The sequence below is a fragment of the Syngnathus floridae genome, chromosome 1, assembly GCF_059516105.1.
Source record: "Syngnathus floridae isolate MCC-2025c chromosome 1, RoL_Sflo_1.0, whole genome shotgun sequence".
In the NCBI taxonomy this organism is placed as follows: Eukaryota; Metazoa; Chordata; class Actinopteri; order Syngnathiformes; family Syngnathidae; genus Syngnathus; species Syngnathus floridae.
The window spans coordinates 641,266-667,810 of NC_142413.1; the positions used below are offsets into that span (position 1 = coordinate 641,266).

Sequence of the window (26,545 nt, forward strand, 5' to 3'; positions counted from 1 at the left end):
AAAGCCGACGGACACCAGCGCGCCCAACTCTTTGAAGATGTCCTGAGGCCTTGGAACACATAAAAAGGTGACATTAAGTCAAGTTGCCATCCTTTGCTGCCTAGCAAAAGGGAGCCCCAGCGTATCTGAACAAACGGGCGCAAATGACGTCATTGGCGGCGTATCTCTCTCTCTCTCTCTCTCTCTCTCTCTCTCTCTCTCTCTCTCTCTCTCTCTCTCTCTCTCTCTCTCTCTCTCTCTCTCTCTCTCTCTCTCTCTCTCTCTCTCTCTCTCTCTCTCTCTCTCTCTCTCTCTCTCTCTCTCTCTCTCTCGGGGCTCCATTGACGATGACTTTTCATCGTAACTCCAGTTTAACAGATCGGATTTGGCGGAACCCAATACTCAGAGTCTCCTTCCATCTCAACTCGGAGTTCAGGGATAGACTCAGAGTATGTTGAACCTGCTTTCTGGCCAGAAAGAATAAACAAGAACGTAAACGCATGTTTGAACTTTCTTGGAAGTCATCTCCGCCATGAGTGAAGCCGCCGCCCTCGGCAATCTCGGCCTTTGGACATCTCGGAGTGACGGTGAGTGGATGCTGCTGAAGGCCCTCCATTTTGTCGTGCGTATGAGCTTCACGGTCCCCTGACGTTCAGGTCCTAGCAGAGTTCCTTTTGCGTGGAGACAGACAGCAGGGCGACTTTGGCCCTGGACGAGGACACTTTGTTTGATGGCTGGGCCGGGGGCGGACGGTCGCCCTGGCAACAGAGCGCACGCTCGGCCTTGTCCCTGAAGTCGGCCGACACGTAGTAGAAGATGAAGGGGTCCACGCAGCTGCTGAAGGTGCTGACGGCCAAGCTGAGCATGTACGGCACGTAGACGTCCTCGCCGTCGGCGGCGTAGGTGAGGAGCAGCAGGACGTTACTGGGGAGGACGCAGACCACGAAAACAGCAGCACCAACACGGTGACCCGCACGGCGTGGGGGTAACGCTCGCCCTGGGCCAGCAGGGCGCGCAGCACGCCGCAGTGGCAGAACACGATGACGACGGAGGGCAGCAAGAAGCCCAGCGTGAAGAGGGTGGCAAAGTAGGGCAGGAAGAAGTTCTCCTGCTCCCGCTGGGGCAGCGCGTCGTGGCAAGTGGTGATCTGGGGCTGGTCCAGCGTGTACGTCTGCTGCGACATCAGCAAGGGCAACATGGCCGCCGCCACCGCAGCCGTCATTTGCAGGGACGTCCGCCTGGTGCGCAGGGTCTTGGCGCCAAACGGGTGCACCAAGGCCACGTAGCGGTCCAGGGCCACCAGCGCCAGGCACAGCACCGAGCCGTACATGTTGCCGTAGAAGATGGCCGTGACCGTTCGGCAGAAGGCCTCGCCCAGGTCCCAGTGGCTTCCTTCGGAAGTGGTACGCGATCCGGAAAGGCAGCGCCAGCAGCAGCAGAGAGTCCACCGCTGTCAGGTTGAGGAGCAACGCGGTGGACGGGAGACGCTTGGCTCGGAAGGCCAGGATCCAAAGGGCCAGCAGGTTGGCCGGGGGACCCAGCGCCAAGGCCAGGAGGTACAGCGCCGGGAGGTACAACATGGTGGTCGGGGCCTGAATCTCCTTCAGCTGCTTCTCGTTCAGAGTGGTCACGTTGCACGACAACTTCAGCCGGAAGGCCCGGAGACCTGCGCAATGGAGAGTTCGCCGTTGTCGTTTTTCGGGACATTCCCAGTCGATAGCCAAAGAACTTCAGCAGCCGCACGACGATAGAGGCCATTCCGATTCTGATCTTCTGTTCATCTCGCCGCAATCTTTCGGATGGCTCTGACCGAACCATCCCACTTTGCTCGCTCTCACTTCATCTTTTCGCATACGTTTGTCTGGAGACACGGGAATTCTTGTCTGCACCTTTCTCGCTCATGATTTGGACCCGCAGAGACCAGAATGCCTGTCAACGTTTCGACCTACCAAAGCCCCGCCCGACGCGTGCTCTTTTTGTTGAGACCTTCACGGTTCAAAAGGCGTCTCAATCAGATCACGTCTGGGGTTTACGGACCGGCACACTCCCAGAACGTATGTCTTGCCTTTCGCTAAACTCTGTTGCGTGCGGACGGAGAGTCGAGGGTGAGCAAATTTCAAGACAAGGATGGATGCCCCACAGGAAGAAGAGTCAACTCACGCACGGACATGACGGAACACTCCTCAGTAGGACCGGGAGTTGACCAAGACGACGCGGCCAAGACGGACCATAGCAGCCAGACCCAGACCGGAGCCACGAACCACGTCATCCTTCCCCTTCAGCAAGTCTTCTTTCTTTTCTGCTCTCCCTGCTCGTAAATGTGTCTCTTTTGAAAATCTTCTTCTCGCCGCTCTCCTTCTTCTTTTCGCTTGGTTCCCTCTCGAATGAGTTCGTATTTGTTGTTTGGCACCGTTCTCAAATGTCAAAACAGTCTCCTTTATCTTCCTGTTCTTTCTTCTTCCCTTCTCCCTTCTCTTGTTGCTGCTCGGTCTCGTTCTGGCTGAAGTCCGGCGTGGTCCAGATGGGCGCCTGTTGACGAGAGGAGTTCTTTTGGTTCCCTTGTCATCTGGAGAGTGCTCATCAGTCAGAGGTGCAACGAATGCTGGGTAGTGGGCTAATGGTCCCGCACACACATGTGGAAAGTATTTGTCTCATCTCCTGTTTTCACGTCACTGTCTGGTCCAGATAAGAAGAACACTTCCGGTCGGTGGTTTCAGCGCTTCTGTTGCTCTGGCGACACATTCAAGTCCCTGACTGCAAAGACTGTACAAATATTCCAAAAATGTACACGTCAATCTAAAGTGTGTGTGCGTGCGCATGCGTGTGCGTGCGTGTAAATAACATGACCTCGGCACTGCCGACATCTTTCTGCTGGAGGTCATCGGGAGCTTGTCTTCACATGTAGGAGGATTCAAGTAAAAGTGTAATCAGAGTACTTTGCACGATCCAGGAGGTTGGTGTCAGTTTGGAAGCTGAACACTTTGTCATTGTGTAGCTTGGAAGAAGCAGGTTGCGAAATCATCATCTGATTGTCATATGTTGTTTTTTTTTGGGTCATTTCGTAACTGCTCCACTTTGTGAGAGGAAAAAAAGTTTCTTTTTATTTCTGTATCAATGTGCATTTTGCTCTCTCTTTCTCCATCCCTTCTTCCACAATTTTGATACGGGAAATAGTCTGAAGAGGGCGAAACGGCAAAGTGACATAGACACAGGCCTGTAACTTTCCATCACACATAGATAGCAATTGGCTAGGTGATAACAGAACAGAACAGAACAGAACAGGGCTTTACCTTATGTTGATATGTTTTTGCCTCTCCGCCTTGCCCCTAGCTACCCCTTCCCTTCCCGCCTTTTCATTTCCCGCCTATTCCGGACAGTAGTAAAGCTTTTCTATGTGCTGAGGTAGGTGCTTCATGTACTGGCTGCCATTAAGCAACCCAAGATTTTGCAAATAAAGAACCAACTGTTACTCCACATCTTTATTTTCCTTGCTCAACGACGGACGTCTCGAACAAAACGCGACAAGACTAATAAGTCAAATTTTCTCTCTCGCTCTCTCTTTCCCGCTCTCTGTACTTTCTGTCTCGAATCAGATGTTTATTTTCCATTTGCATACAAAAGTCAAATTTATTCAAAACAAAAGGTAACTCTGAGCAATGCGATTCCAGCTGTTAGTCTCTCACCAACAAACGAAGCAAAACATGTTTTTATAGTGGTAAAAAAGACTGAACGGGATGTTCTCGCGATAATTGAAGAACATCTCAGCAGCAAAACACAAACACGACGTGCGCGCGCGCGCGCGCACACGGCAGTGCGAGCGTCTGCGCATGCGCGCTGCGTCACGACCGAGCTGGTTGTTGCTTCCGCAGCGCACGAGCGTTAGCGGAATCAAAACAAGGCCAAAAGGTTGGAGGAGGCCCGCGCAACAAAAATAACAACGAGTGAGCGAGCGAGTGAGCGAGCGAGTTTCCTGTTAACGAGGTCCCCCACCTGGAGCCTCAGCACCCAGGACGCGGTTCGAGGGAGACCAGCAAGGAAGACCGCCTGTGCGTCTGCGTGCGCGCGCCACGACAAAGACGTGAGTCGTGCACGGCCCCCTAAATGCCACTTATTTAAGGGTAAACGTCTTTTTAGCTCCTCACGCAAAGCAAACACACATACGTCAGCAGGCCTGAAGGTGAGCATCATGTTGTTGTTGATGATGATGGTGATGATGATGAAGAGGTCATCTGTCCGGCCTGCACTTGACATCCCTCGAAGGAGACACCCTTGAGAAGACACGCAGAGATGAGATGACGTCAAGACATTGAAATGAGCGAGATTAGAGGACATGAAGGCTGTGGAAAGGGCACAGGAAATGGGGAGATTTCAGAAGATAACAGGTTTGGTCCCTGGTTTGGTCCGTGGCACTGGCAGAAAATTGGCAGAAGCGTTGGTAGTTCTTTTCCAGAGATTCAGCTTTCGCAGAGGTCAGAAATTGGCTGAAATTACAAGGATTTGGAAGGTCTCTGGAACATGATTGGAAAATACTTGTTTGAATATCAATTGGTTGTCGATTCTTGGAATTGTTGCACCTGGAACCTTTTAATGGTGTTGGATGTCTTCTTTCTGCCCACCGACAGTTTTGGATGAGGGCAGCATGACGTCCCTCAGCCCGACTGGCCCGCGCGTCCCCTCGGTGCTGGTGCTGGTCATGGTCCTGGTCGTCGTCCAGAGCCGGTGGGCCAGGGCGGGTCGCCCGGACCGCGCGGCCGCCGCCGTGTTGGCGTCGGAGGAGTACGTGAGCGCCACGGTCAACGCCAGCGTGATGGACGCGCGAGGACACGCCGTCCACGTCATGAGCAGCGAAGACGGAACCTACGGCCAGAACTCGCCCAAAGTGGACACCCGCGCGCTGCTCGTCGTCACGCCCGCGCCGCGCCACGGAGGTAACTTGACATCCGCAAATTTGGATTTTGGCCTCTATTCAGAGGGAAAGCGCGCAGACCGCCGTCGGTTCCTGACGTTGCTCACGTCGCGTCTGTGTCCAGTGGTGGATCGTCAGGGCTGTGACCCCAACACGCGCTTTGTGGCGCCGCCCCGTGGCGTCCAGTGGGTGGCGCTGCTGCAGAGAGGAAACTGCACCTTCCGGGAGAAAATTCTGAAGGCCGCCACCTTCAATGCTTCCGCCGTGCTCATCTACAACAACTCCACCAACAAGACTGTCAAGATGGGCCACGAAGGTCAGTGTGTGTGGACACGCCGTGCTAAGGTGAGCGACAAGGCTTTCTGGCCCTGCCGCTCCCGGTTGAGGTAAAAGGTCGTGGCGGATGGATGAGGCATGTGCAAATGTCCCGGTCCAGAAAGCCCCCCGGGTGTTGTCCCAACAATCACGGTTGCCTCATCTGGTGTTCTGCTGTGGCGCCTTCAGGTACGGGCGACACGGTGGCGGTGATGATCACGGAAGGTTATGGCAAAGACATCCTGGCCCAACTGGAGAGGAACCTGAGCGTGGTGGTGACGGTCTTTGTGGGTCAGCGCATTCCCCCCAAGAACATCAACCGAGGCTCGCTGGTCTTTGTGTCCATCTCCTTCATCGTCCTCATGATCATCTCCTCGGCTTGGCTCATCTTCTACTTCATACAGAAGATACGATACGGCGGCGCGCCGCACCGTGGCCACGTACGTGTGTGTGCGCGTGCGCGGGCGGGCGGGCGCCTGTGTGCAGACACGTGACGATAGCGTGTCTCTTTTTTTGTCTGACGTCAGCGTCGTCTGGGCGACGCGGCCAAGAAGGCCATCGGGAAGTTAAGCACCAGGACGGTGAAGAAAGGAGATAAAGTAAGATGTGTGCGGGTTTTTTGGCTTGATTTGAAATGACGTGTGTGTGTGTGTGTGTGTGTGTGTGTGTAGGAGACGGATCCTGACTTCAACCACTGTGCAGTTTGTATCGAATCATACCAGCTGAACGACGTCGTCCGCATCCTTCCCTGCAAGTAAGTCAAGGCACAAAAGGGGCTGAGCTTGAATGATGCCTGTGTGTGCACCTTCCAAAGTAGGACATCTAACACACACACACACACACACCCATGAAAAGTGGATGATTTTGGGCTGGCTCTGAAATATCACGAGATGAAATGTCATTCAGGCACGTGTTCCACAAGGCGTGCGTGGATCCGTGGCTCAACGAGCACTGCACGTGTCCCATGTGCAAACTCAACATCCTCAAGGCTCTCGGCATTTCGGTGAGCCGTGTGCCGAGTCACGTCCCCGAGTTTTTAACGGCCGGCTCTGACGTTGCGCCCGTGTTTTGACGTGCAGGGTGGCGTGCCGTACGCAGACAGCGAGGTCCTGAATGCGGAGCATCCCGGTGGGGCTCAGGCGTCCGCCGGCCCGAGGGCGCCGCCTAGCCGGCGGAGCGGCCGACCCGCCGTCAGCCTGGAGCCTCTCAGCCCGCCCCGCCCGGAGGCCCCGCCCCTTTCCCCCGCTGACATCGCCATTGCCGTCACCAGTAAGATTTGTGTGTGTGTGTGTGCGCGTGTGGTTGAATTTTCAGAAGCTTTTTCCCTTTCTTGTCTTTTTATTTTATTTTTGACAGATTCTTGTGAAGCCTAACACAAACTGGGAATCTTGAAAGCAAATGTTTTGTTTGTGCGCAGGCGGTCACTTCTTCACGTCGACGCCTCCTCCTCGCACAGAGCTGCCGGACCTGCAGGCCCCTCTCGACCTCTACGACGACAAGTCCTGAAGCCCGTTACCATGGCAACCCCTCCCCTCCAACCACACACACACACACACATAGACATTAACACAAACGTTCTGACCTGTGTAAGAACACTGAACTCGAGGACTCCAAAGTGTTGTCGACAAAGCGGATCACTCTGGATCTGGTCTCATCGGGTTTCGGAGCAGCGGATCCTGAATCTTCCGTGAAAAACCTTCTGAAGGCTCAGCCAAGCTGTGGCCAGATTTACGGGTTCCCGGGACGCTTTACGGGGCGACCAAAGTTCCATCTGGAGTACTTCTCAAGGATCCTGGAAAAGATGCGTGGAGGGTCGGTCGTCTATTGTTCTTCCAATGGTTTGTTCCTTCTTAGAAAAGCCAATTCCTCCAATTCCAGAGTGCCTGAATGTTGGTCAACGGACTGCAGCTGGATCACAACCAAAGAACCAGAACTACTGGCTTTTTGAGGCAAACCCACCCACACCAATCCTGAGACCAGAAGCAGAACTTCTGTAGAGACAATCGCATGACCCAGGAAGAGTGCAGCCCTCTCTCCCGCTGCCGCCGCCAACAATTGCTTTTAAAGCAAGAGTCCCTCACTTGCCAACGAGTCCCATCGTCCTTGTGCTCCAGCCGTCACGTCGCTAAGGTCTTTGCCACTCCAAGTTGGCCGATTGGCCAGAAACAGAAGCCGAGCCCGCGTGTCACCGGTAACCACCTCGAGCTAAACGTTAGCCTAGTTTCGCACAAAAGGCCGAAGGGAAAGGCCGAGTTTAGCTTGCGTTAGCGTAGCAAGAGAAGGAATGCAAATCATAAAGGGAAGGCCGACGTCAAAGTGGCTTCAAAACAGCATGGGCCGTGCTTGCTCACCAGCTGCTTTGCTCTTCCGACAAACCGCTCCGGTTCATAATTAGCATTTTTATTAACCCAAATTGATACAATCAATAGAGCATTACAGTAAGAAAATGTATATTCTACAAACTATTACAATTGTGAGCCAAGCGTACAAATAACCAATAGTCACGTGATTGTCATATTTAGTCATAAGGATAACCAATTCATTTTGTGACTCAACACGTTAAGTATATTTCAAATCATTGACACATTGGGAGGCGTGTGATTGGTTTAGTTCCATGGTGGGCGGGGTCGGCGCTACGTATTGAACTGTGGTTGAAATTCCGTACACATATACAATGTTGTTCGCACACGGCAACGTGAAACCAAGCAACAAGTTTGATCCTTGTACAACAACTTCAATCACCTGTTAATGTTTGTTGTAAAATGACGAACCAAGATTCAAACACTGTGTGTGTGTGTGTGTGTGTGCGTGCGTGCGTGCGTTTGAAACATGGAATTAATGTACTGTAGTTCATTTGCTGTGTGTCACTATTAAAATGCTGCTCTGTTGACGCCTGTCAATCCATCATCTCGCCTGCTATTTCGCAATTATTTAGCAATGAGTGCAACATGCCAAAAAAACTCACGTGCGCATGTTTAGCACCAGCCCGTGTTAGCGCAGGCGCTAAACTCCAACTCAAATCTTTTTACTTGGAGCTTCCTTGAGCAGTAATGCTACATTCAAATACACTTCAATACAAATAACGACGGCAGTCATTGAGTTCATTTAGGCAACAGAAATGACTCATCAAAATTCAATCGAAATGCCTATCCACTTTAATCAATAGATTAATTACATTAATTTATTCCGTGACAGTTACTGTTTAGAAAAAATGGATGGATGTTCATCAAAACTTGGCATTCATGTGTTTCGTGATTATTTTGAAACTTAATATACAAATTACGGATGGGAAAGATTTCTTATATTGCTAAAGATATAATATCGCGGTTGGTCATGTTATATCATCAGTTTGTATGCAAAATCAGTGAGTGTTCTTTGCCTCAATCAATGTTCTATTTGACGTTTTGCACCGCGTGTTGTATTGAAGTTCTTCCCATAATATAGCTCAACGGGAGCAACCAGAAAACAAAGTTAAAAGAGTCCAACTTTCATGTTCACTTTGATTGTGTGGACTGTGGAGGGAGGGCTTCTTCTTTCTTTCGACTGTGCTGCTGGGCTCGCTCGCTGACTGTTGATGACGTGACGCTTGGAGGGCGTGTCCAATGCGTCAACCCGGAAGTGATGTGCAGTGGCGCGTTGGGGTGAGTTGGGTTGAGTTGGGTTGAGTTGGGGGGGGGGGGAACACAAGCAAAACAACTTCGTCTACGGCCTTCTGCGCTGCCTGACAAGCAGAACTTGAGAGACGAACGAACCGAACCCCCGAGGAGGAACATGTGGATCCACCCGGAGGAGGTTCTTCTTGCTGGGCCTCTCTGGGTGTCCGAGCGGGCCAACCCGTTCTTCATCCTGCAGCGGCGGCGGGGACACGGCCGCGGAGGGGGGCTCTCCGGTCCGTCATCCTCGTCTTTCTCATGATTCCTGTCATTCCTATCGCCTTCCGCTTTATTTGTCTTCCTCTTCTGCTGCTTTTTGTCTTTTACCCCTTCCCTTCGTCATTGTCTTTGATTCTCTTCTTTTTATGTCTACTCTCATTGTTCGTGTCGTCCGGATGGACTTTGGTAGAACACAGCAGCGAGCGCGCGCGCGATGACCGCTTGGTGAATGAATGCGTGAAAGAGCGAATGGACGTCGTGACGTCGGCAGCCATGTTGGGCTCTCCGGTCTGCTGATGGACACCAACTTGTTATGCTGGTACCAAGAGGTTGAGTGGGCGCGTCTTGGTACCAACATAAAAAGTTCTGGATACCCATCGTATTGGTCCCAAAACATTAGGAGCTCTTGCAACAAACGAGTAGTACAAATCGGATCTTGAATCGGTAGGTTTCTCACGCCAGCATCTTTTGTTGGTATACGACTTCTTGGATTTGTTGGATTTCTCGACAAGAACCTGTGTTGCCTTTTGACGAGGTGGTCTCTGCGTGCAGGTCTACTGGTGGGGACTCTGGATGTGGTTCTGGACTCCAGCGCCAGGGTGGCCCCCTACAGGATCCTCCTCCAAACGGCCGACTCGCAGATCTTCTGGAACGTTGCCTGCGGTGAGTCCCGCCCCCGGATGGGACTCCTGACCCCGACTGACTTTTGACCCGTGGGCCGGCCGCGTGTGGCAGGTTCCTCGCGCAAGGAGATTACAGAGCACTGGGATTGGCTGGAGGCTAACCTGCTGCAGACAGTCGCCACTTTCGACAATGACAGCGACGTCGCCACGTTCGTCAGGGGCAAGATTTCCGTACGTCTTTTATTATTATTATTATTCTTATTATTCTTTGAGCTTTTTGGTGACGGCAGTATGAAGTGGGCTTAGTGGGGTCTCACGAGGAGACTTCCTGCTCGGCGCAGGGCCTGATCGCAGAGGAGAAGCGGGCGACGACGGGCCACGACGGGCAGGAAGAGGATTGCAGTAAGTTCCAGGAAGCCCAGCTGAAGATGCGCAAACTGTTTGGGATGCCCGAAGAGGAGAAGCTGGTCAACTACTACTCGTGCAGCTACTGGAAAAGTCGCGTGCCACGGCAGGGCTGGCTCTACCTGTCCGTCAATCACCTCTGCTTCTACTCCTTCCTACTGGGCAAGGAAGGTATACGACACCACACCACACCACACCACACCTTCTGGAGAGGCTCGCTATCGGAGCGGTCCCATACACTTCCTGTGTCGTATGTGCATTCGTGGCAGTCACTCTGGTGGTCCCGTGGACAGAAGTGACCCAGCTGGAGAAGAACGCCACCCTGTTGTTCCCGGAAAGCGTTCGCGTGAGAACTCGGGTCGGGGAGCACTTCTTCTCCGTGTTCCTCAACATCAACGACACCTTCAAGTTGATGGAGCAGCTGGCCAACATGGCCATGCGGCAGCTGCTGGACAACGAGGCCTTCGCCGCCGACCTCACGCTGCCCAAACCCCGCAAGACCCTCAAGAACGTCTCCGCCCTCAAGAGGTCCGGGAAGTTCCTCTTTCTTGATTCCGCCGCCGCTCACGCCGGGATGTTTTGCGGGCAGGGATCTGGACGCGCGGGCCAAGAACGAGCGTTACCGGAGCACCTTCCGTCTGACGCAGGACGAGCGTCTGGACGGACACACGGACTGCACGCTGTGGACGCCCTTCGCCAAGATGCACGTGGTGGGCCAGCTCTTCATCTCCAACAACTACATCTGCTTCCGGAGCCGAGAAGAAGACCTGTGCCAGCTCATCATCCCGCTCAGAGAGGTCCAACGGACGCTTGAGAAATTGAATTTTCGGTCCAATTTTTTCGGGCCGACCAAAACCCGACTCCGTTCTCGGTGAATTTGAGCAAAAAGTGTGCTTACTGAGCCGTTTTGTTGTCGCCGCGTTGGGCCCGCCAGGTTTCCATCGTGGAGAAGGCGGACAGCAGCAGCGTTCTGCCGTGTCCCGTGTCCATCAGCACCAAGAACAAAATGAACTTCCTGTTTGCCAACCTCAAAGATCGGGACTTCCTGGTCCAGCGCATCTCCGACTTCCTGCAGAGGACTCCCGACGACAGCTCGTGGGGGGACGTCAGTCCTCTGGCGGCCGCGGTGCGATCGCCTCATTCATTTGCTTGTCGTTTATCAGTGCGCGGCAAACACCGTCACCAGGGAGGGAGTCTTTAAGGTTGTTGTCCTCCCTACCTCCAGGCATCTTCCGGCGTCGCCAAGGAGCGCCACTATCACCCCGACGTGCCCACGGCCACGCAAGGACTTCTGCAACTTTACCGCAAAGACGCTCCAGAGGACCTGGGCCCCAAAGCTGTGAGTCAGTCCGCCCAAACACGCTTTCTATGCCGGTCCGTTGGCAAAAGAGACAAGATGTTTACTGGGAGCTTAGCGTGGAACCGGTGAGACAAACCAACTTAGTATATACTTCGGTTTACGAAACGTGCACATCAAATACGAACGAACGTAAAACATACGTCGCACTTTGGCCTGCGAGTCAGCAGACGGGGCACATGAGTTCGAGCCCTTCACTTCGTCAGACTCCCGCCCGATTCTTGTGCCCTCGAAGTTCCACTTACTTTTGGTTTATCTTGAAACTTCATGTTAACAGTGTACAAATAGCAAACGAGTTGGTGACCCAAAATACGTTTCAACGATCGCGAGAGCTACAAGAGCTCCGCTTAGTGGCCAGCCGTACAATTACATGTAGTGCATGCCACGCACTCGACACGCTCCATTTTCTCCATCCACCCGGATGTATTCATTTGCCGCACTTTTTATCGAATCTGTTTGTTCAAAAGTAATCTTCAAATATTCTAATAAGTGCGCCTCCTTTTTAATTGTGTCCGATTGACAAGTTAAACAGACCACACTGACAAATAATGCGGACATTTAGGCTGGATGCCATCCAGCCATGGTCCAGACTTTGCTGGCGCTCACGTTGTGTCGTGTGACAATCATCGGTGTGCGTCAGATGAAGGAGAAGATGAAGGAGGAGGCGTGGAACATCCACTTTTCCGAGTTTGGCCGCGGAGTCTGCATGTACAGGACGTCCAAAAGCCGAGAATTAGTCCTGGGCGGCATTCCGGAAAGGCTCCGAGGAGAACTCTGGTTGCTCTTCTCAGGTAGGCGGCCGGCGCTCGCTCTTTCTGGCCTCTTTCCGCTGCTTCTCCTCTCTCCCGTGACTCTTGTTGGCCTGGGCCTTTTGTTGCTTCCCCCTGCCGCCCCGCGTCGGTAGGAGCGCGCAACGAGATGTCCATGCACGCCGGTTACTACGGCGACCTGGTGGAGCGGGCGGCGGGCCTGTGCTCTTTGGCCACGGAGGAGATCGAGCGGGACCTGCACCGCTCCATGCCCGAGCACCGAGCCTTCCAGAACGAGACGGGCATCGGCGCCCTGCGCCGCGTCCTGACGGCCTACGCCCACAGGAACCCGGGCATCGGCTACTGCCAGGTGGGCGACGCCTCCGAGCGGCCGGGCCGGCCGCGTGACTGACGACGTGCCCCGACCGCAGGCCATGAACATCGTGACGTCGGTGCTGCTGCTGTACTGCACTGAGGAGGAGGCCTTCTGGCTGCTGGTGGCGCTCTGCGAGCGCATGCTGCCCGACTACTACAACACCAGGGTCGTGGGTACGCTGCCGCCGCCGCCGCCTTGGCTCACAAATGACTGCGTCTCAGCGTGCGTCCTCGCGGCTGACCCGTGTTTGCTTGAAGGCGCTCTGGTGGACCAGGGGGTGTTTGAAGACCTGACCCGGGCCTTCCTGCCCCTGTTGTACCAGCACATGCAGGATCTGGGCGTCATCTCCACCATCAGCCTGTCGTGGTTCCTCACCCTCTTCCTGTCCGTCATGCCCTTCGACAGCGCCGTGGTCCTGGTCGACTGCTTCTTCTACGAGGGCATCAAAGTCATCTTCCAGGTACGCTGGCCGTCATCCCGGGCTGCCTGCCTGCCACCTTCTCACGCTCCCGTGCTGCCTGCAGGTGGCGCTGGCAGTGCTCCACGACAACATGGACGCCTTGTTGGCCTGCAGCGACGAGGGCGAAGCCATGACCGTCCTGGGAAGGTAACGGTCGGTCGCCCTTGAGCGCCTGGTGGGATGCAGCGCCACCGGCTGGACACGTGATGCGCGTGTGAAGGTACCTGGACCACGTGGTGAACAAGCAGATCGCCACGCCGCCTGTCCCCCACCTGCACGCCCTCCTCACCGGCGGAGACGAGCCGCCGCCCGAGATTGACATCTTCGAACTCGTCCAGTCCTCCTATGAGGTCAGACCGGGAGAATGGCGTTTACCCGAGCCTCAGTTGCTTCCATCTCCAATTTTCATGCAAAGACCAGTTTTAGAAGTTCTCTCACAGTCCGTGTTGGCGGGGCTTTGCGCGGGGGCCGCAATATTGGCGCCACGACAGAACCGCGCCAGCCGCGCCTTCGAATTGTCGATTTCGCGGCCTAACCAACCGGCTGACTTGTGCGAGCAGAAGTTCAGCGGCCTTCGCTCCGATGTCATCGAGCAGATGAGGTTCAAGCAGAGGTTAAAGGTGATCCAGTCTCTGGAGGACACGGCAAAACGGAGCGTGGTGAGCCGGGGTCTCGGGCTAACGGCCTCACGGGCTAACAGGTTGAGGACAACGACGGCTGGCTGCCTTCTGTGCGCAGGTGCGAGCCATGGTGACCGAGTCGGCCTTCGGCATGGAGGAGTTGGAGGAGCTCTACTGCCTCTTTAAGGTGAGACGGGACGGGACGGGACGGGAGGGGAGGGGAGGGACGCTCGACGACAGCTGACGACAGCTGACGACACCTGACGACAGCTGACGACAGCTGCCGACAGCTGACGACAGCTGCCGACAGCTGACGACGACCACGCTGGTTTCAGGCCCGGCACATGAGCAGCCGCTACTGGGGCTCGGGCGGCACTGCGGCGGAGCGACACGACCCCAGCCTGCCCTACCTGGAGCAGTACCGCATCGACGCCGCTCAGTTCTCGCAGCTCTTCTGCGCCCTGGCCGCCTGGCGCTGCGCCGGGCACGCGCCCGTCCTGGCCGGCCGACTCTTCAGGACGCTGGATCGCGACCGCGACGGCCTGGTCAACTTCAAGGAGTTTGTCACGGCGCTCAGTGAGTCTGCGGAGGGCGCTGGCGCTTGACCTTGGTCCTCGTGCTCGCCTCGCTCTTTGTGCAGGTGGGATGTACCACGGCGACATGACAGACAAGCTCAAGCTGCTTTACAAGCTCCACCTGCCGCCTGGTAACGTTTGTATATTTGCCTGAGCGTTTGAACGTGGGCCAGTACGGCGGTGATCGTGTGTGTGTGTGTGTGTGTGTCTAGTGCTAGCACGGCCAAAAACGTCATTGTTTGTGTGTCAGCTCTGTGTCCCGAGGAGGCGGAGTCCGCGCTGGAGGCTGCAAACTTCTTCACCGATGACACGCCTAAAGGTAAGCGCGCACTTTGGTCGGCGGCCATGGATTTCGTTTGCTTCAAGGGGCTTCTTTCTCTTCCTCCCTTTCTTCTTGCTCCTCCAGAATCTTCCTTCTTGTCTCTTAAAGACAGTTTTGGACCGCAGCGAGTGACAGCAGGTTTGGTTGGGGGGGGGATGATGATGATGATGACGATGATAACGATGATAACCATGACGACGACGACGATAACGCAAAGCACTAGGGTTAGGGTTCGCGTTGCAAAGCATGTATGCATTTACACAACAGCTAATAAATGAATAACAACAATACAACAGAACACAACATGAAAGCATGTAAGTGGCGTCGATTTGTGCCACGATGTCAATGTGCAACGCTGTTTTAACACCCAAGTGTGATCCGTCACTTGAGGCACGTAGTAAATGCAGTCGATGAAAACCCCAAAACAAGGGCCCCAAAACAGATCCCCGTGGTACACCAGACTGACAATGACGACTGACAATGACGACGATGGTGACGTAGCTGACAATGGCGATGACCGCGGTGTGCAGGTGAGGACGCCAACGCCGAGTCTGACGCCAGCGGCGAGGAGAAGAAAGGTAACGCTTGCGTCGCCGCCGTTTGACTGCAAGTTGGGGTGCGGCTGGGTATCATGACCTTTGACCTTGACCCACAGAGGACTACAGGTACTACCTGCGGATGTGGGCCAAGGAGAAGGAGCCCAAGCAGGAATCCATCAAAGATCTTCCTCGGATGAACCAGGTCAGCACTCAGCTCTCGTACATGTTCGGATCGGTGAGTCTGATGAAGTCTGACGTTGACGCGGGTGTAGGAGCAGTTCATCGAGCTGTGCAAGTCGCTGTACAACATGTTCAGTGAAGAGGAGCACGATGAGCAGCAGCTCTACCACGCCATCGCCACCGTCGCCAGCCTGCTGCTTCGCATCGGCGAAGTCGGAAAGAAGTTCAACAACGGCGACAGGCAGGGCGCCGCCGGACGGCAGGCGCCGGCCGACATCCGCCCGGAGGAGGCCCGAGACGACACGTCGGCCTCATCGTTCTCCACGCTGAGCGACGACGCATCGTCGGCCGATGAAGGCGGCGGCGAGGGGCCGAGGAGGAGGCGGGTCAGCGCGGCCGACGCCGATTGGTCCGTCACCTTCGAGCAGGTTCTGGCGTCCATGTTGACCGAGCCTGCGCTGGTGGACTACTTTGAGAGGAAGAGAAGCATCCAGGCCCGTATTGCCGCTTGCCAGACACGCCGGGCGGCGGAGCGTCAGAGCAGCTCTGCCTCTTCGGACCGCGAACGTGGCGACACTTGACCTCTGGCCTTCTCGCGCGTCCTGGTGCTTCACGTTACTGGCAGCTGCCTGGCTGTAACCGCTTCCTCTTTCGCATTAAAAGACCCACAGTAAGGGTGGCAAACATTCTTTTCCTCAAACAAATACCATTTTCTATGGAAGCAGCGTACTGTTGCCTGCTGCCACCCAAGAAACAAAACAAAAGTGATGTGATCAGTGTCCCGTTTCAATGGCCGAAGTAGTCCCTATCACATATGATCAATTTCAGGTTATACTAATGGGCAAAACAAGACAGAGCAATTCCTTCTGGTTCAGCTCAGTAGTTCAGAATTCACACTGTATAATCATCATCATCATCGTGTTCCAAAAGATTTCCTTTTTATTTCAAATAAAGCCTGAAATTTAACAAGTTTAAATGTGACGTTGAACTTTTTGTTTTCTAGTGTGGCAGCAGAATGTTTCAATAGTTTTCTCTGTGTCAAAAATTGGACTTTTGGGCATTTTTCCCTGTTTCTGCAAACGTTTCATCTGAAATACAAATCTTATTGGTCTGGGGGTTGGAAAAAAACTTCCTGCCAAAATGCCCAAAAAAAAATCCATTTGGGTTTCAGACAAAAAGAACAGACTCGTGAAAGGCTGAGATTTGATTTGCCACAAACTGCGCAAAATGCAAATTTGAGAAGAATGTCTTTTAATGTGAAAGAGACGTGATCTCGTTTCCTGTTGGATGGAAATGCTCGTGTGACGTTTTAAGTGACTGAAATTTGATAAATAAATGTGGAGCGCTCTGTTGTTTGCGTGATGGCCAATAAATAATCAATAAACAAATATTCATCTTTTGTAATCCTGACAGCAATGAAGTGCGTATTTTCGTGCACTGACATATTTGAGTCAAGACACACCTTTGAGATCTGCCGCGCCGACGGGGGGGGGGGGGGCGCCCTCGCGCTTCTATGCGATGCCCGGATGTGACGCCTGGATGTAGTGATGTGCATTCCCGCTCTTTTAAGTGAACTGAATCTTTTGAGTCAGTTCACTCAAAAGATTCGTTCAAACGTTTTTTTTTTCTTTTAATAAATCAAATAATCAAAAATCATAGTCAAAGCTTCACAGAAAGTGAAAAGTGCCACACCCGCCCTCACCCCAACTTTCTGATTGGCTGGTTGATCTGTGACGTCACTCAGACACTCCATTAGGTACACCGCCATTTTCAGGTGGACCTAATAACAGGCCACTTCATTAGGGAAAAAGCTTAAGTGAAAGTGAAAAGGGCCACACCCGCCCTCACCCCCACTTTCTGATTGTTTGATCCGTGACGTCACTCGGACACTCCATTAGGTACACCGCTATTTTCAGGTGTTCCAAAAAACAGGCCAATTTATTAGGGAAAAATCATGGTCAAAGCTTAAAAGAAAGTGAAAAGTGCCACACCCGCCCTCACCCCCACTTTCTGATTGGCTGTTTGATCTGTGACGTCACTCGGACACCCATTAGGTACGCCGCCATTTTCGAATCACTTTAAGAAGTGATTCGTTCACTCTCGTACACTTAAAAGATTCGTTCCTTTGAACGAATCATGGTTTGCTCACGAGCCAACACTACCAGGATGTGACATAGGTTTTCAAACAAAGCCCGGCCGGCAAAGGAGCGGAAAACACAGGATTTCTTTTTTTGTGTGTGTGTTGTTTTTCTTCTTTATTTTGTTAAACTGTCTGGCTTTTGACATGTCTCAAACGTTTCACGTGGTGAAATGTTTCCGCTGCGACTGCTTCCAGGTGCAACAAGTAAGAGCAACTCAAACACGTCGTACACACGGGAAGCCAACGGCTTCTAACGTTGCCAACGACGTTTATATGAATGGGGATGAAAAGCGCCCTTAGAACCAGCCTCTAAAATAGTTGTCAGTAAGAGTACACGATTACGTAATATGGCTGCCCTTTGGCTTCAGACGCCCAATTGTCAAATCATGATGAAATGTCCGTGGTCCGGCTTGACGTCACACAATCGCTGTTAAAAATGTGCACAAGAAGCGTTACAGTACATCAAATGGTGGGTGGCAGGTGAAGAAGGTGAAAAAGTGGACGTGTAAACTCTGCGGGGTGACGCAATCTTTGCTCAAGGTAAGCAATTCATCTGCCGATGAACGCGCGCGATGTCTTCAAGTTCACTTTGCGTTCACTCTTACGAATGAATTCATCTGAACGGAATGTTCGCAATGCCACATGATGAAGGAATTCGGCAGAGGCGGCGCAGCAGACTGCAGACGGCACGTTCAGAAGCTGAACGCCACCAGGGCCGCCATGTTGGAAGAACGAGATGTGCGGTCGCTCAGGTAACGACACAAAGTGACTCACACAGGGTGATTCGTTTGACGGATTATGTGTCTGTATAACATCAACGAGTGATTGGCAGGAAGCAGCCAGAAGGGGAAAGAAGCAGCGAAGGCCAGCAAGATGAACAAGTGAGATGACGCTCATGCGCGCGCACACTAGCAAGCGCTCATCTTGCGTATGTGCGTGCGTGCGTGCGTGCGCGCGCAGGTCCATCCACAGGTGAGCCGCTGGAGCAAATACGTAGCCACACCTGAGGACGACGACCAAGATGTACTTTCAAAGGACATGCAATGTTTCCCAGCCAACACCTTGACTGACAGGTGATGTTTGTTAGGCTCCACCCACTGGCAACCGAATTGTCCGAATGCATCCTAATACGTGTGTGGGTGTGCATCAGAAAGAGGCAGTGTGAAGATGTACCTCAGGTGAGGTCAAGTGCTACTCCTCGCCCGTTGAGCAACGCTAACACGCTCAATGCTAAGCCACCTTTGTCTTTCGCTTCGGCGCGAGCGTCGTCACCGGGATGCGACATCGCCGGCCTCAACGGCGCCGTCATTTGGCGGCCCAAACCCTTGTTGCCTGCCTCCTCCAGGTTTGACAGCGGAGATGACTTTGACGTGAGCTTCTGATGAAAACGTTGATGACCTTCACTTATTTCAATTGGGTGTCATTTTGCAAGTCTGAAAATTCCCCAAACTTTATGTTGACCTCTTGAAATAAAATCATCAGGAAAGCTGAGCAAAGCGTTTTTATTGAGTAGCAATGAATTCTTTTGATTACAGACTTTAGTGAATAGAGTAGTACTGATTACTGCTTTTAATCTGATGTCGCAGAAGCTAAGAAGCGTGTGCTATGACGCCTATTGCTGGAATCAGTGCGGGTGGGGGCGGGGCTTCTTGGCGTACTGGATGGCGTCCAGGGCGGCACCGATGTCAAAATCTTTAGCCTGCAGGAGGCGGGTCAGCCAGCCGCCCTCGTCGGTGAACCCCATGGACAACATGTGACTCAGAGACTCCACCAAGCGGGGATCTGCCTCTGTATGTGTATGTGTGTGTGTGTGTGGGGGGGGGAGGAGGTTACTTGTTAGCTAAACATGCCTTCGGGCAGGGGGGAAGGGCACATGGCGAGCCGTTACCTGGAGGAAGGTGAGGGTACAGAGCTGCCACCTTCAAGCCTGACGGATCCTTCTGGACCACTACAGGAACATCCAGCTTCTGGTTCCCCTTGACATTCCGGTCCCCCTTTGGGTTCTGGTCCCCATTCGGTTTCTCGTCGTGGTCCAGTTTGTCGTTCTGCAGTAAGGACTGCAGTTCTCCACTGGAAGGGTCCACTTCCTTGCACGTGACATGAGTCCACTCTTCGTCAAACTCTTTGGTGGTGTCGGCTGAAGCCTGACGTCGGCAAGAGACGGCAATGTTATCTGACAATTATCTCACAACATTCACATTGAGGAAACCTTTGTAAAGTGTTACCAGACTGTGACAATGAATGCTGTTTGTGAGCCAGTTTATGGCGTTTTCCAGCAAGGGCGTTTCTATGAGGCCAAATGATTGTTATGACGGTGGGCGATCACAACAAGGGGATTTTTAGTGGCGGAACTACAAAAACGGACAGCAACGTGCCTGTTGGCGCGCCTGACCTTTCTGGGCCGAGCGTCGCCCTCAGCTCCGCCAACCTCCACGTCCCCTTGATCCTGATTGCTCACTTTGGTCCTCTGGCCCTGGTGCTCCACGTCGATGTCCACGTCGATGCCTGCGTGGGACAACAAACGCATTACTTCCCGTCCGGACACCCAGACGGTTAGTTGGCACCCACGTGGCTCACCAAGCGGGCTCAGCATGGCCGCCACTCCCTCTCCCACATTCTTCAGGAAGCTGAGGCCTGCTTTGGAGCCAAAGGTCAAAGATGAGCCCGAAGCCCATCCGCGGATGTTGAAAGAAACAATAACACTGACCAGCGGGGGCGCCACCTCTGGCACACTTCTGGTTCTTGCTGCAGTGGCGCATCTTCTTCACCAGCTTTCCTCGAGGGAACAGTGCCTGAAAAACATGCGCGCAACATGAGCGCAGGCGTGCACGCCACAGGGGCTGCAGAGTACGCGATGCTGACCTGCAGGGGGTGCCAGATGGGCAGCAGGGGGTGCTCGGTGTGCTTCCCTTGCACCTGACAAGCCGAGCAAAGGTCGTAGTCGGGACACACGCTGCACTTGAAGCGGACGCCCGCCACCGGCCCCTCGCAGCCGTCGCACGTCACGTTGGCGTGCACAGCGCCCACGTGGGGTGGCGGAGGGGGCGGGCCCGCCGCCGCCACAAAGGCGCCCGGTGGAAAGGCGTGAACTGGAAAGTCACGGCGGTGCTCCTTCTTCTCTGGAAACGCAAACATTCTGGTTATTTGCACTATTTGCCATTCCTACACTCTTAAAAAATACGGCAGTCATACGATTGCTTAAACATACGGATTTTTAAAGTTAAAGTCCCAATGATCATTGTCACACACACATCTGGGTGTGGTGAAATTAGTCCTCTGCATTGAAGCCATCCCTCCCCGTGTCATTTGGATCCATCCCCTGGGCGAGAGGGGAGCAGTGAGCAGCAGTGAGCAGCAGCGGTGCCGCCGCCGCGGCGCTCGGGAATCATTTGGTGATTCAACGTCCAACGTGAAATCGGATCAAATATTTGACTCAACAGTTCCCAACGTACGACATCGCTAGACGTCGGGATGACATCAGTTCGCATCACGTTATCATATCGTGGTGGGTCCTAGGAAGACTAACGCAAATGCTAGCAGGGGTGAAAATAGGGAGGTGATGATTTCCTCACAATTAAAAGGAGAAATCGTAAGAAAATATGAGCGCGGTTTGAGTGATCCTGCAAAACAATATGGCTGGAATGTCAACAATTACCCCGGAAGAGATGGAACGCCTTTTGCCGAGTTACAATAAGTTACCAAACGTTATGAATCTCTGTCTAAGGGTCAGTGACGATAAAAAAAATAAAAAAAATTGATGGATTATTTTTTTGTTACTTATTTATTGCTATCTGCAGTAGATACTAAGGAGTTATTATTGCTGTTTGGGAATAAATGAAACAAATGACAGAGTATTCATATGGGACTATTGGCAGTAGGTCCCGGAACGAATTCAATACGTATGTCGAGGTTTGAGTGTATTACCAAAACCATGTTACGTTGACAAGAAAAAAATCTCGATCTTTAAACAGCGAGGCCGCGAACAGCAAACCGCGGTAGAGCAAGAGAACATTCCACTGTGCTTAATTTATTGCAGTTGCCGGTGATGAAGAAGACAATGACGAGGCTGTCTTTTCTTTCTATTTTTTTTTCTGTTTACCTTTGATGAAAACCCGGAAGACGTCATCCTTCAAGCAGGCCATGCCCATGGAGAGCTCGTCATCCGAGGAGAAGGCCACCAGGTCTTCTTCGCAGTCTGGAAAGCAAAACAAAGGCCGACAATCAAACGGACACAGGGAGGGAGGCAATCTTTTTTTTTTTTTGTTTTTTAAAGAATCCGACCTTTATAGTACATGTTGAAAGCACCCTTCTTAAGTCCGGAGAACATCTGACAAGTTTTGTCGCACAGATGTTCGAAGTTTTGGACCTCAGAACGCGGCACCAGGAAGCGACGAATCTCCCGAACCGACTCCTCTTTGCCCAGAAGGTAAGCCTTCACCGTCACCGACATCTTGACCGCTGGCTGCTGTTGCTGCTGCTGCTTGTACGCTTGCGCGCGCTTCTTCAACTCGTCGTGGTCGAACCGACTAGGGCACTTTGTGACGCAGCTTTTAAACGCTTTGTCTTGACTTTGAGTCGGCTACTTCCGGGATGGGCGTTACCATGGAAAGTCAATATTTACGTGTTGCCCGATTGGTTCGGCGCTCAAAACCCGCCCACACTAGCCAATGAGAAGCCTGGCGATGACGGCGCCTTTTCCAATCGGGGGAATTCCCCTCTTCCCACGTGACCCCCACCGCCAAAGATGACGCATAGCCCCAAAAATTCGCCTTGTCACTCCGACGTCAACAACAAAACATTGGTACCACTTCCAACTTTTTCATTTTTCTTTCAGTGAATAACATCAATTGACCAAACAAGTGTCCTTATTTTGTAAATTGCTTTTCGGTATTTTCTTTTCTCTTCAGACATCTTTGTTATTATGGTCACGTCATTAAGTCTTTCAAACTATTTCTTTCCATCCGTCGACTGATTTTTCGAAGTTTTAATTCCATCCCTATGTTCAAACCCAGGTGGCAATGCAGAAAAAGCACAAGCAAAATGAATACGATTTAGTTGCTGGTTTGGTCCAGAAAAAAAAAAAAAAAAAAAAATTCATAGGAACATTTCATTTGGATTTGACAAAGACAAGCAGTTGGTCTGCTTTCTTGGAGGATATTTAAGGTTAAGGGTGACATTTGAAATGAGATAAAGTCTAAAAAACAACCCAGAGTAATTGCTAATTCTGCAAATCATTGATTTAAATAAAACACTGACCTATTTATTGATCGCATTATCCAATCGCTCCGTTGAATAAATCTCTTCAAAGCAGAACATTTTATTTCAAGCAATTTAAGTTTGAGAAAACAAACACGGTTGAAAATATAAAGGCAGGAGGTAAGTTTATGTAACAATGCACACTCCCTCAAGGAAAAGAAACAGCAGTTTTACTTACACGACAAGCACTTTTGTTTTTGGCGAGGACACAAATGTGGAAGTCATCTCACCTCCCAAATATTTACGTGAGCATAACAACACATTTGTCGTCAGCCTTTAACTATAAAGTGGTATTGATGACGCTTTCCGCCTATTTTATGAACATAGTATGAAATAGAATCTTTATTAAATTGTTCAAACCTTTGTCAAACAAATGTTGTCATGGATTTTTCTAGAGGCGGCAACTTTTGGAAATAGAAGCTCGCCTCGAACCTTCTGGAGCATTCCGCCGACGTTTGCCGTCCGTCCGGTCCTTCCCGTCGGGTGACCGCACGCTCCCGACGTGCAACGTGCGACGTGAGTGTACGCGGCGCTTTATTTATTAAGTCGAACACAAACACAAGAACGGGGGAAAAGGAGAGAGGGGACGCAAACAGGGGAGGCGCTCAGATGTAGAGGGGGTGATACTGGCGAGGCGTGAGGCGTTTGCGGCACGTGGGGCACGTGAGCGAGCAGCGCAGGGCGTCTCGCAGGCACTGGCTGCAGAAGACGTGACCGCACTTGGTGGACACCACCAGACGCCCGCTGTCCACCATCTCCGCCGGCGCAACGACAACATGAGCGTCGGCAGCGTACACGGACGGGCGTATACACGCGTGGTGAGCCTCACCTCCGAGTAGGTGTCCATACACACCGGACAGCTGATGGTTCCAGGTGTACACCTGAACACAAGAAGAAGATGCCAGGGCACACGTGGAAGGGCTGCATTTCATGGGCAGTCTTGAAATGGAATCGTGCATTTGGTTTACTACACGTTCACCGATTCTCAACCGGAGTGCCGTGGGAGACCATTGAGTGTGCGCCGCAGGAAACGATCTCATGCCAAATGAATCATTTTGTCGTGTGAAATATGCGCCTTGGCTCAGTAGAGGCTGTACATTGTTATCAAAACGTTGTTATGAGTTCTAAAAACATATTTACAGTATTGGACCTGGTTATAAAAAAAAAAAATGTTCTCAAAACATATTCACAGTATGTGCACTTGGTTGAAATAAGTTATTTACAGTATGTATACTTTAGCCACATCTACATATGTTACATACACATGTATCGATTTTTTCCATATATGATTTTCTGTATGTCATTTATACCGTTCATATGCTATTTACACGTTTGAAACTATTCTTGAATGTTCTAACGATAACATATGCGCTTCTATGGTTTAATGTACACTTTTTGATGCACAAAAAATGTACAAATGAGAGGATGACGCGACTTGGTGGATTTCCACCTATCGCCGGTGCTCTTGGAAGCTATTATGGGCCACAAAGCAGGGATTACTGTAAATTGGTCACGTGGGACAAGTTATCAAAATTGAACAGTATTCAATATGTGTGACGTGTCTATGAGCTGGATTGCATATTTGTTCTAGGGATTGGATTGACTTGTATTTAATTGTACATGGAACTAAAACAAAGTCGACTACTCCCCCCCCCACACACACACACACTATGTGCGACATAAATATAGACTCGATTTGACTTGCGTTCGCTACTTGTTTACGATAATGTTGATTTGGCCTGAGTTGGTGTGGTTTCTCACCTGACGGAGCTCTGCCTCCGCAGCGAGGTCAAGAAGTCAACACGGGGAACAGCAGGCGAGGTATCGTCGTCGTCGTCGTCGTCGCTGCTCACGACGTAACTTTCTCCCGTGGTGTTCCTCCTGCTTTGAGGACCTGATCGGAGGACACGGGCAGCATCAGGGCAAGTCCACCCACGTAGGTGTCAAATGCAGCGAAGGGACATGTTGTACCTTCATCCACCAGCTGGGACAGCGTGGAGGCAACGTGACAACAGCCACAGGGAGAAGAGGAGGAGTTAGTTTGAATGCTTCACACTAGCGGCACGATGTGACCTTAGCGGCACGTCGTTACTTTCTGTGCACATGCTAAGTGTGTGTGTGTGTGTGTGTGTGTGTGTGTGTGTGTGTGTGTGCGCGTGTGCGTGCGTGTGTGCGTGCACGTGTTGTTTACCAGCACGGAGTCATTGTTGGTGAGGTCGACAACATGCGAGGCCTCTGCTGTCTCGGACGTCAGGTCCACCACCTCCTCAACGCCTAAACAGCAACAAGAGCTCGTCATTGGTCACAACCAACGGAGCTTTTGATGATGCATCCAAATTTGATTTGCAATCGATGGCGACAGGCATGACACGGGATCGGTCATGTGACTCCACCGTTCTCCTGGTTGTCCATCACGTCGATGGTCTCGGCGGCGTCGGCGGGCGGGCCGGACGCTGACCTCCCTCGGGGTCTGGCTCTTCTATTGGCCACGCTATTAGCGTTGGACCTTCTGTGAGCATGAGCCGCTCTGTTAGCGCGGCGAGGTTTAGGGTTGCTGGAGACGATCGGGTTCTCCACACGCCGTCTCTTCCTCTGCACCTACAAACGAACGTGGCAACTTTTCAAGTACACGTCGATTCCAAGGAGGTGTTCAATGCTTTTTCTATGCCATTTAAAGACATTGCTGTGGACAGTTTGCTCAGTCCCAGCAAATCTACGATTATGTATTTCCATCGTTGCTTCATTTTGATATCCACTGCTGCGCGCAGCATTCCGGCAAAAACAACATCAATGACGTCGTCCAAGCCGTCTTCATGCGAGTTAAAATACACCTCATGTTGAAAGAGCAAACGACTTGGAGTCGCAAGTGACATACATAGACCATGCAGATCAGATCCCTTTTAGAGCGGGCGCAACCGAGCGTGGTGGGAACTGCTAACCAACCGGCAGCCAGCCACATTCAAGTATGACTTTTTCATATTAAAGGTGATTTGATTTAGAAAAGCTTCCTCGACGGTCAGTGCTTGATTAGCGTGGACACGCCTACTATATGACGTCAAACGTCAGTTTCGAAAACATACGAGGTGCATCAGCATGAGCACATTGGGTTGGGTTGGGTTGGGTTGGGTTGGGTTGGGTTCGAACTTTAAGATTGTGTGCAAACTTAAAGCGTTGCTCATAGCAGGAGGACGACAGTAGGAGGACACGGCTGAAGACACACACGTGACATATTCAGTTACTGTTTGGCCCACCCCGCCCTATTGAACCAAATTCATGGAGCACTTTGTTTTTAAGAAAAATCAAGGGAGGAAATGCTTCTTGGGGCCAGAAGCCGCCGAGATTTTGAAGCATTGGGGAAAATGAACGACAAGGTTGCAATTACGAGTTGTCGCTCCACTCGGAGCGCCGCTAAGCTAAGACAAGCTGAGCTAAGGCGGCTAGCGTTGCTCACTCACAGCCGGCGTTGGTTCTCTCCTCGGCTTCGTCACTTCTGCTCGTCGTGGTGATCGTAGCCGGACAGTTTCAGTTGGAACGTCAAAAGCGGACATCGGTCGCTGACGTAATGAGACTGTCACGTTAAAAGTGCAACAGTGGGACGTCAAGAAAGGCAAGTTCACAAGGATTCCCGCCCGATTGCTAAGGCTCATGCTAACTATCGCATCCCGCATCCGGCTCCTGCTGGTCCTCTTCTTGTGTGCTGCCGAGCGTGAGAGCGCCGCCCTGTCGGACTGGAGAGAGGGAGGTGCCGGGCAACGGGCGGAAACGGCGCAAATCAAAGGCGATCCTTGGCCCCTGACCGGAAATTGGACCGCATTTGCTTGGAAAGCTCGTCCAAAAAAATAAGAAGCTCTCTTTAGGAGTCGCTGACGGC

At 52.1% G+C, this 26,545-nt stretch overlaps 6 protein-coding genes across 10 annotated transcripts; 3 read left to right on the top strand and 3 right to left on the bottom strand.

Annotated features, from left to right (window-relative positions):
• Window positions 1–60: 60 nt before the first annotated feature.
• Window positions 61–2,937, bottom strand: LOC148403121 (proteinase-activated receptor 4-like). The gene is given in 4 exon segments (XM_088395368.1): window positions 61–928; window positions 931–1,372; window positions 1,374–1,645; window positions 2,140–2,937. Coding segments are annotated over 4 exon segments (1,113 nt in total). The 5' UTR covers window positions 2,249–2,937; the 3' UTR covers window positions 61–638.
• An 848-nt stretch (window positions 2,938–3,785) lies between these two features.
• rnf130 (ring finger protein 130) lies at window positions 3,786–8,100 on the top strand. Of its 4 annotated transcripts, XR_015862398.1 has the most exons (11): window positions 3,786–4,057; window positions 4,149–4,361; window positions 4,602–4,907; window positions 5,010–5,201; window positions 5,390–5,640; window positions 5,728–5,799; window positions 5,872–5,954; window positions 6,107–6,203; window positions 6,280–6,469; window positions 6,618–7,012; window positions 7,079–8,100. XR_015862398.1 is itself a non-coding variant. In XM_088395347.1 (10 exons), exons 2-10 carry the CDS (start codon window positions 4,310–4,312, stop codon window positions 6,704–6,706), a joined length of 1,332 nt encoding a protein of 443 aa, XP_088251473.1. In that variant the 5' UTR covers window positions 3,786–4,057; window positions 4,149–4,309; the 3' UTR covers window positions 6,707–8,100. The 4 variants fall into 4 exon arrangements, 3 of the variants coding, with proteins under 3 accessions (XP_088251473.1, XP_088251475.1, XP_088251474.1); XM_088395347.1 differs by having other exon boundaries at window positions 6,618–8,100; XM_088395349.1 differs by lacking the exon at window positions 4,149–4,361 and having other exon boundaries at window positions 6,618–8,100.
• Window positions 8,101–8,848: 748 nt separating this feature from the next.
• Window positions 8,849–16,254, top strand: tbc1d9b (TBC1 domain family member 9b). Its single transcript, XM_088395152.1, has 23 exons — window positions 8,849–9,089; window positions 9,625–9,735; window positions 9,808–9,926; window positions 10,037–10,271; window positions 10,370–10,628; window positions 10,690–10,897; window positions 11,035–11,226; window positions 11,326–11,439; window positions 12,098–12,248; window positions 12,362–12,576; window positions 12,638–12,755; window positions 12,840–13,042; window positions 13,107–13,189; window positions 13,263–13,392; window positions 13,603–13,701; window positions 13,781–13,849; window positions 13,998–14,238; window positions 14,303–14,368; window positions 14,488–14,556; window positions 14,644–14,697; window positions 15,090–15,137; window positions 15,215–15,300; window positions 15,371–16,254. Exons 1-23 carry the CDS (start codon window positions 8,972–8,974, stop codon window positions 15,857–15,859), a joined length of 3,477 nt encoding a protein of 1,158 aa, XP_088251278.1. The 5' UTR covers window positions 8,849–8,971; the 3' UTR covers window positions 15,860–16,254.
• A 1,153-nt stretch (window positions 16,255–17,407) lies between these two features.
• Window positions 17,408–18,916, top strand: mrnip (MRN complex interacting protein). Its single transcript, XM_088395429.1, has 6 exons — window positions 17,408–17,622; window positions 17,899–17,958; window positions 18,070–18,170; window positions 18,251–18,299; window positions 18,379–18,491; window positions 18,569–18,916. The coding sequence occupies exons 1-6, from the start codon at window positions 17,563–17,565 to the stop codon at window positions 18,798–18,800; spliced, it is 615 nt and encodes a 204-aa protein (XP_088251555.1). The 5' UTR covers window positions 17,408–17,562; the 3' UTR covers window positions 18,801–18,916.
• On the bottom strand, window positions 18,905–22,005 carry sqstm1 (sequestosome 1). 2 transcript variants are annotated; one of them, XM_088395354.1, is made up of 8 exons: window positions 21,700–22,005; window positions 21,518–21,613; window positions 20,281–20,537; window positions 20,126–20,210; window positions 19,996–20,052; window positions 19,811–19,923; window positions 19,307–19,562; window positions 18,905–19,206 (listed from the first exon to the last, which is right to left on the bottom strand). In XM_088395354.1, the coding sequence occupies exons 1-8, from the start codon at window positions 21,866–21,868 to the stop codon at window positions 19,043–19,045; spliced, it is 1,197 nt and encodes a 398-aa protein (XP_088251480.1). In that variant the 5' UTR covers window positions 21,869–22,005; the 3' UTR covers window positions 18,905–19,042. The 2 variants fall into 2 exon arrangements, with proteins under 2 accessions (XP_088251480.1, XP_088251476.1); XM_088395350.1 differs by having other exon boundaries at window positions 19,996–20,055; window positions 21,700–22,004.
• A 714-nt stretch (window positions 22,006–22,719) lies between these two features.
• Window positions 22,720–26,407, bottom strand: rnf4 (ring finger protein 4). The gene is made up of 7 exons (XM_088395392.1): window positions 26,130–26,407; window positions 25,068–25,272; window positions 24,866–24,948; window positions 24,646–24,658; window positions 24,436–24,568; window positions 23,504–23,555; window positions 22,720–23,429 (listed from the first exon to the last, which is right to left on the bottom strand). The coding sequence occupies exons 1-7, from the start codon at window positions 26,340–26,342 to the stop codon at window positions 23,280–23,282; spliced, it is 849 nt and encodes a 282-aa protein (XP_088251518.1). The 5' UTR covers window positions 26,343–26,407; the 3' UTR covers window positions 22,720–23,279.
• Between the last annotated feature and the right edge of the window lie 138 nt (window positions 26,408–26,545).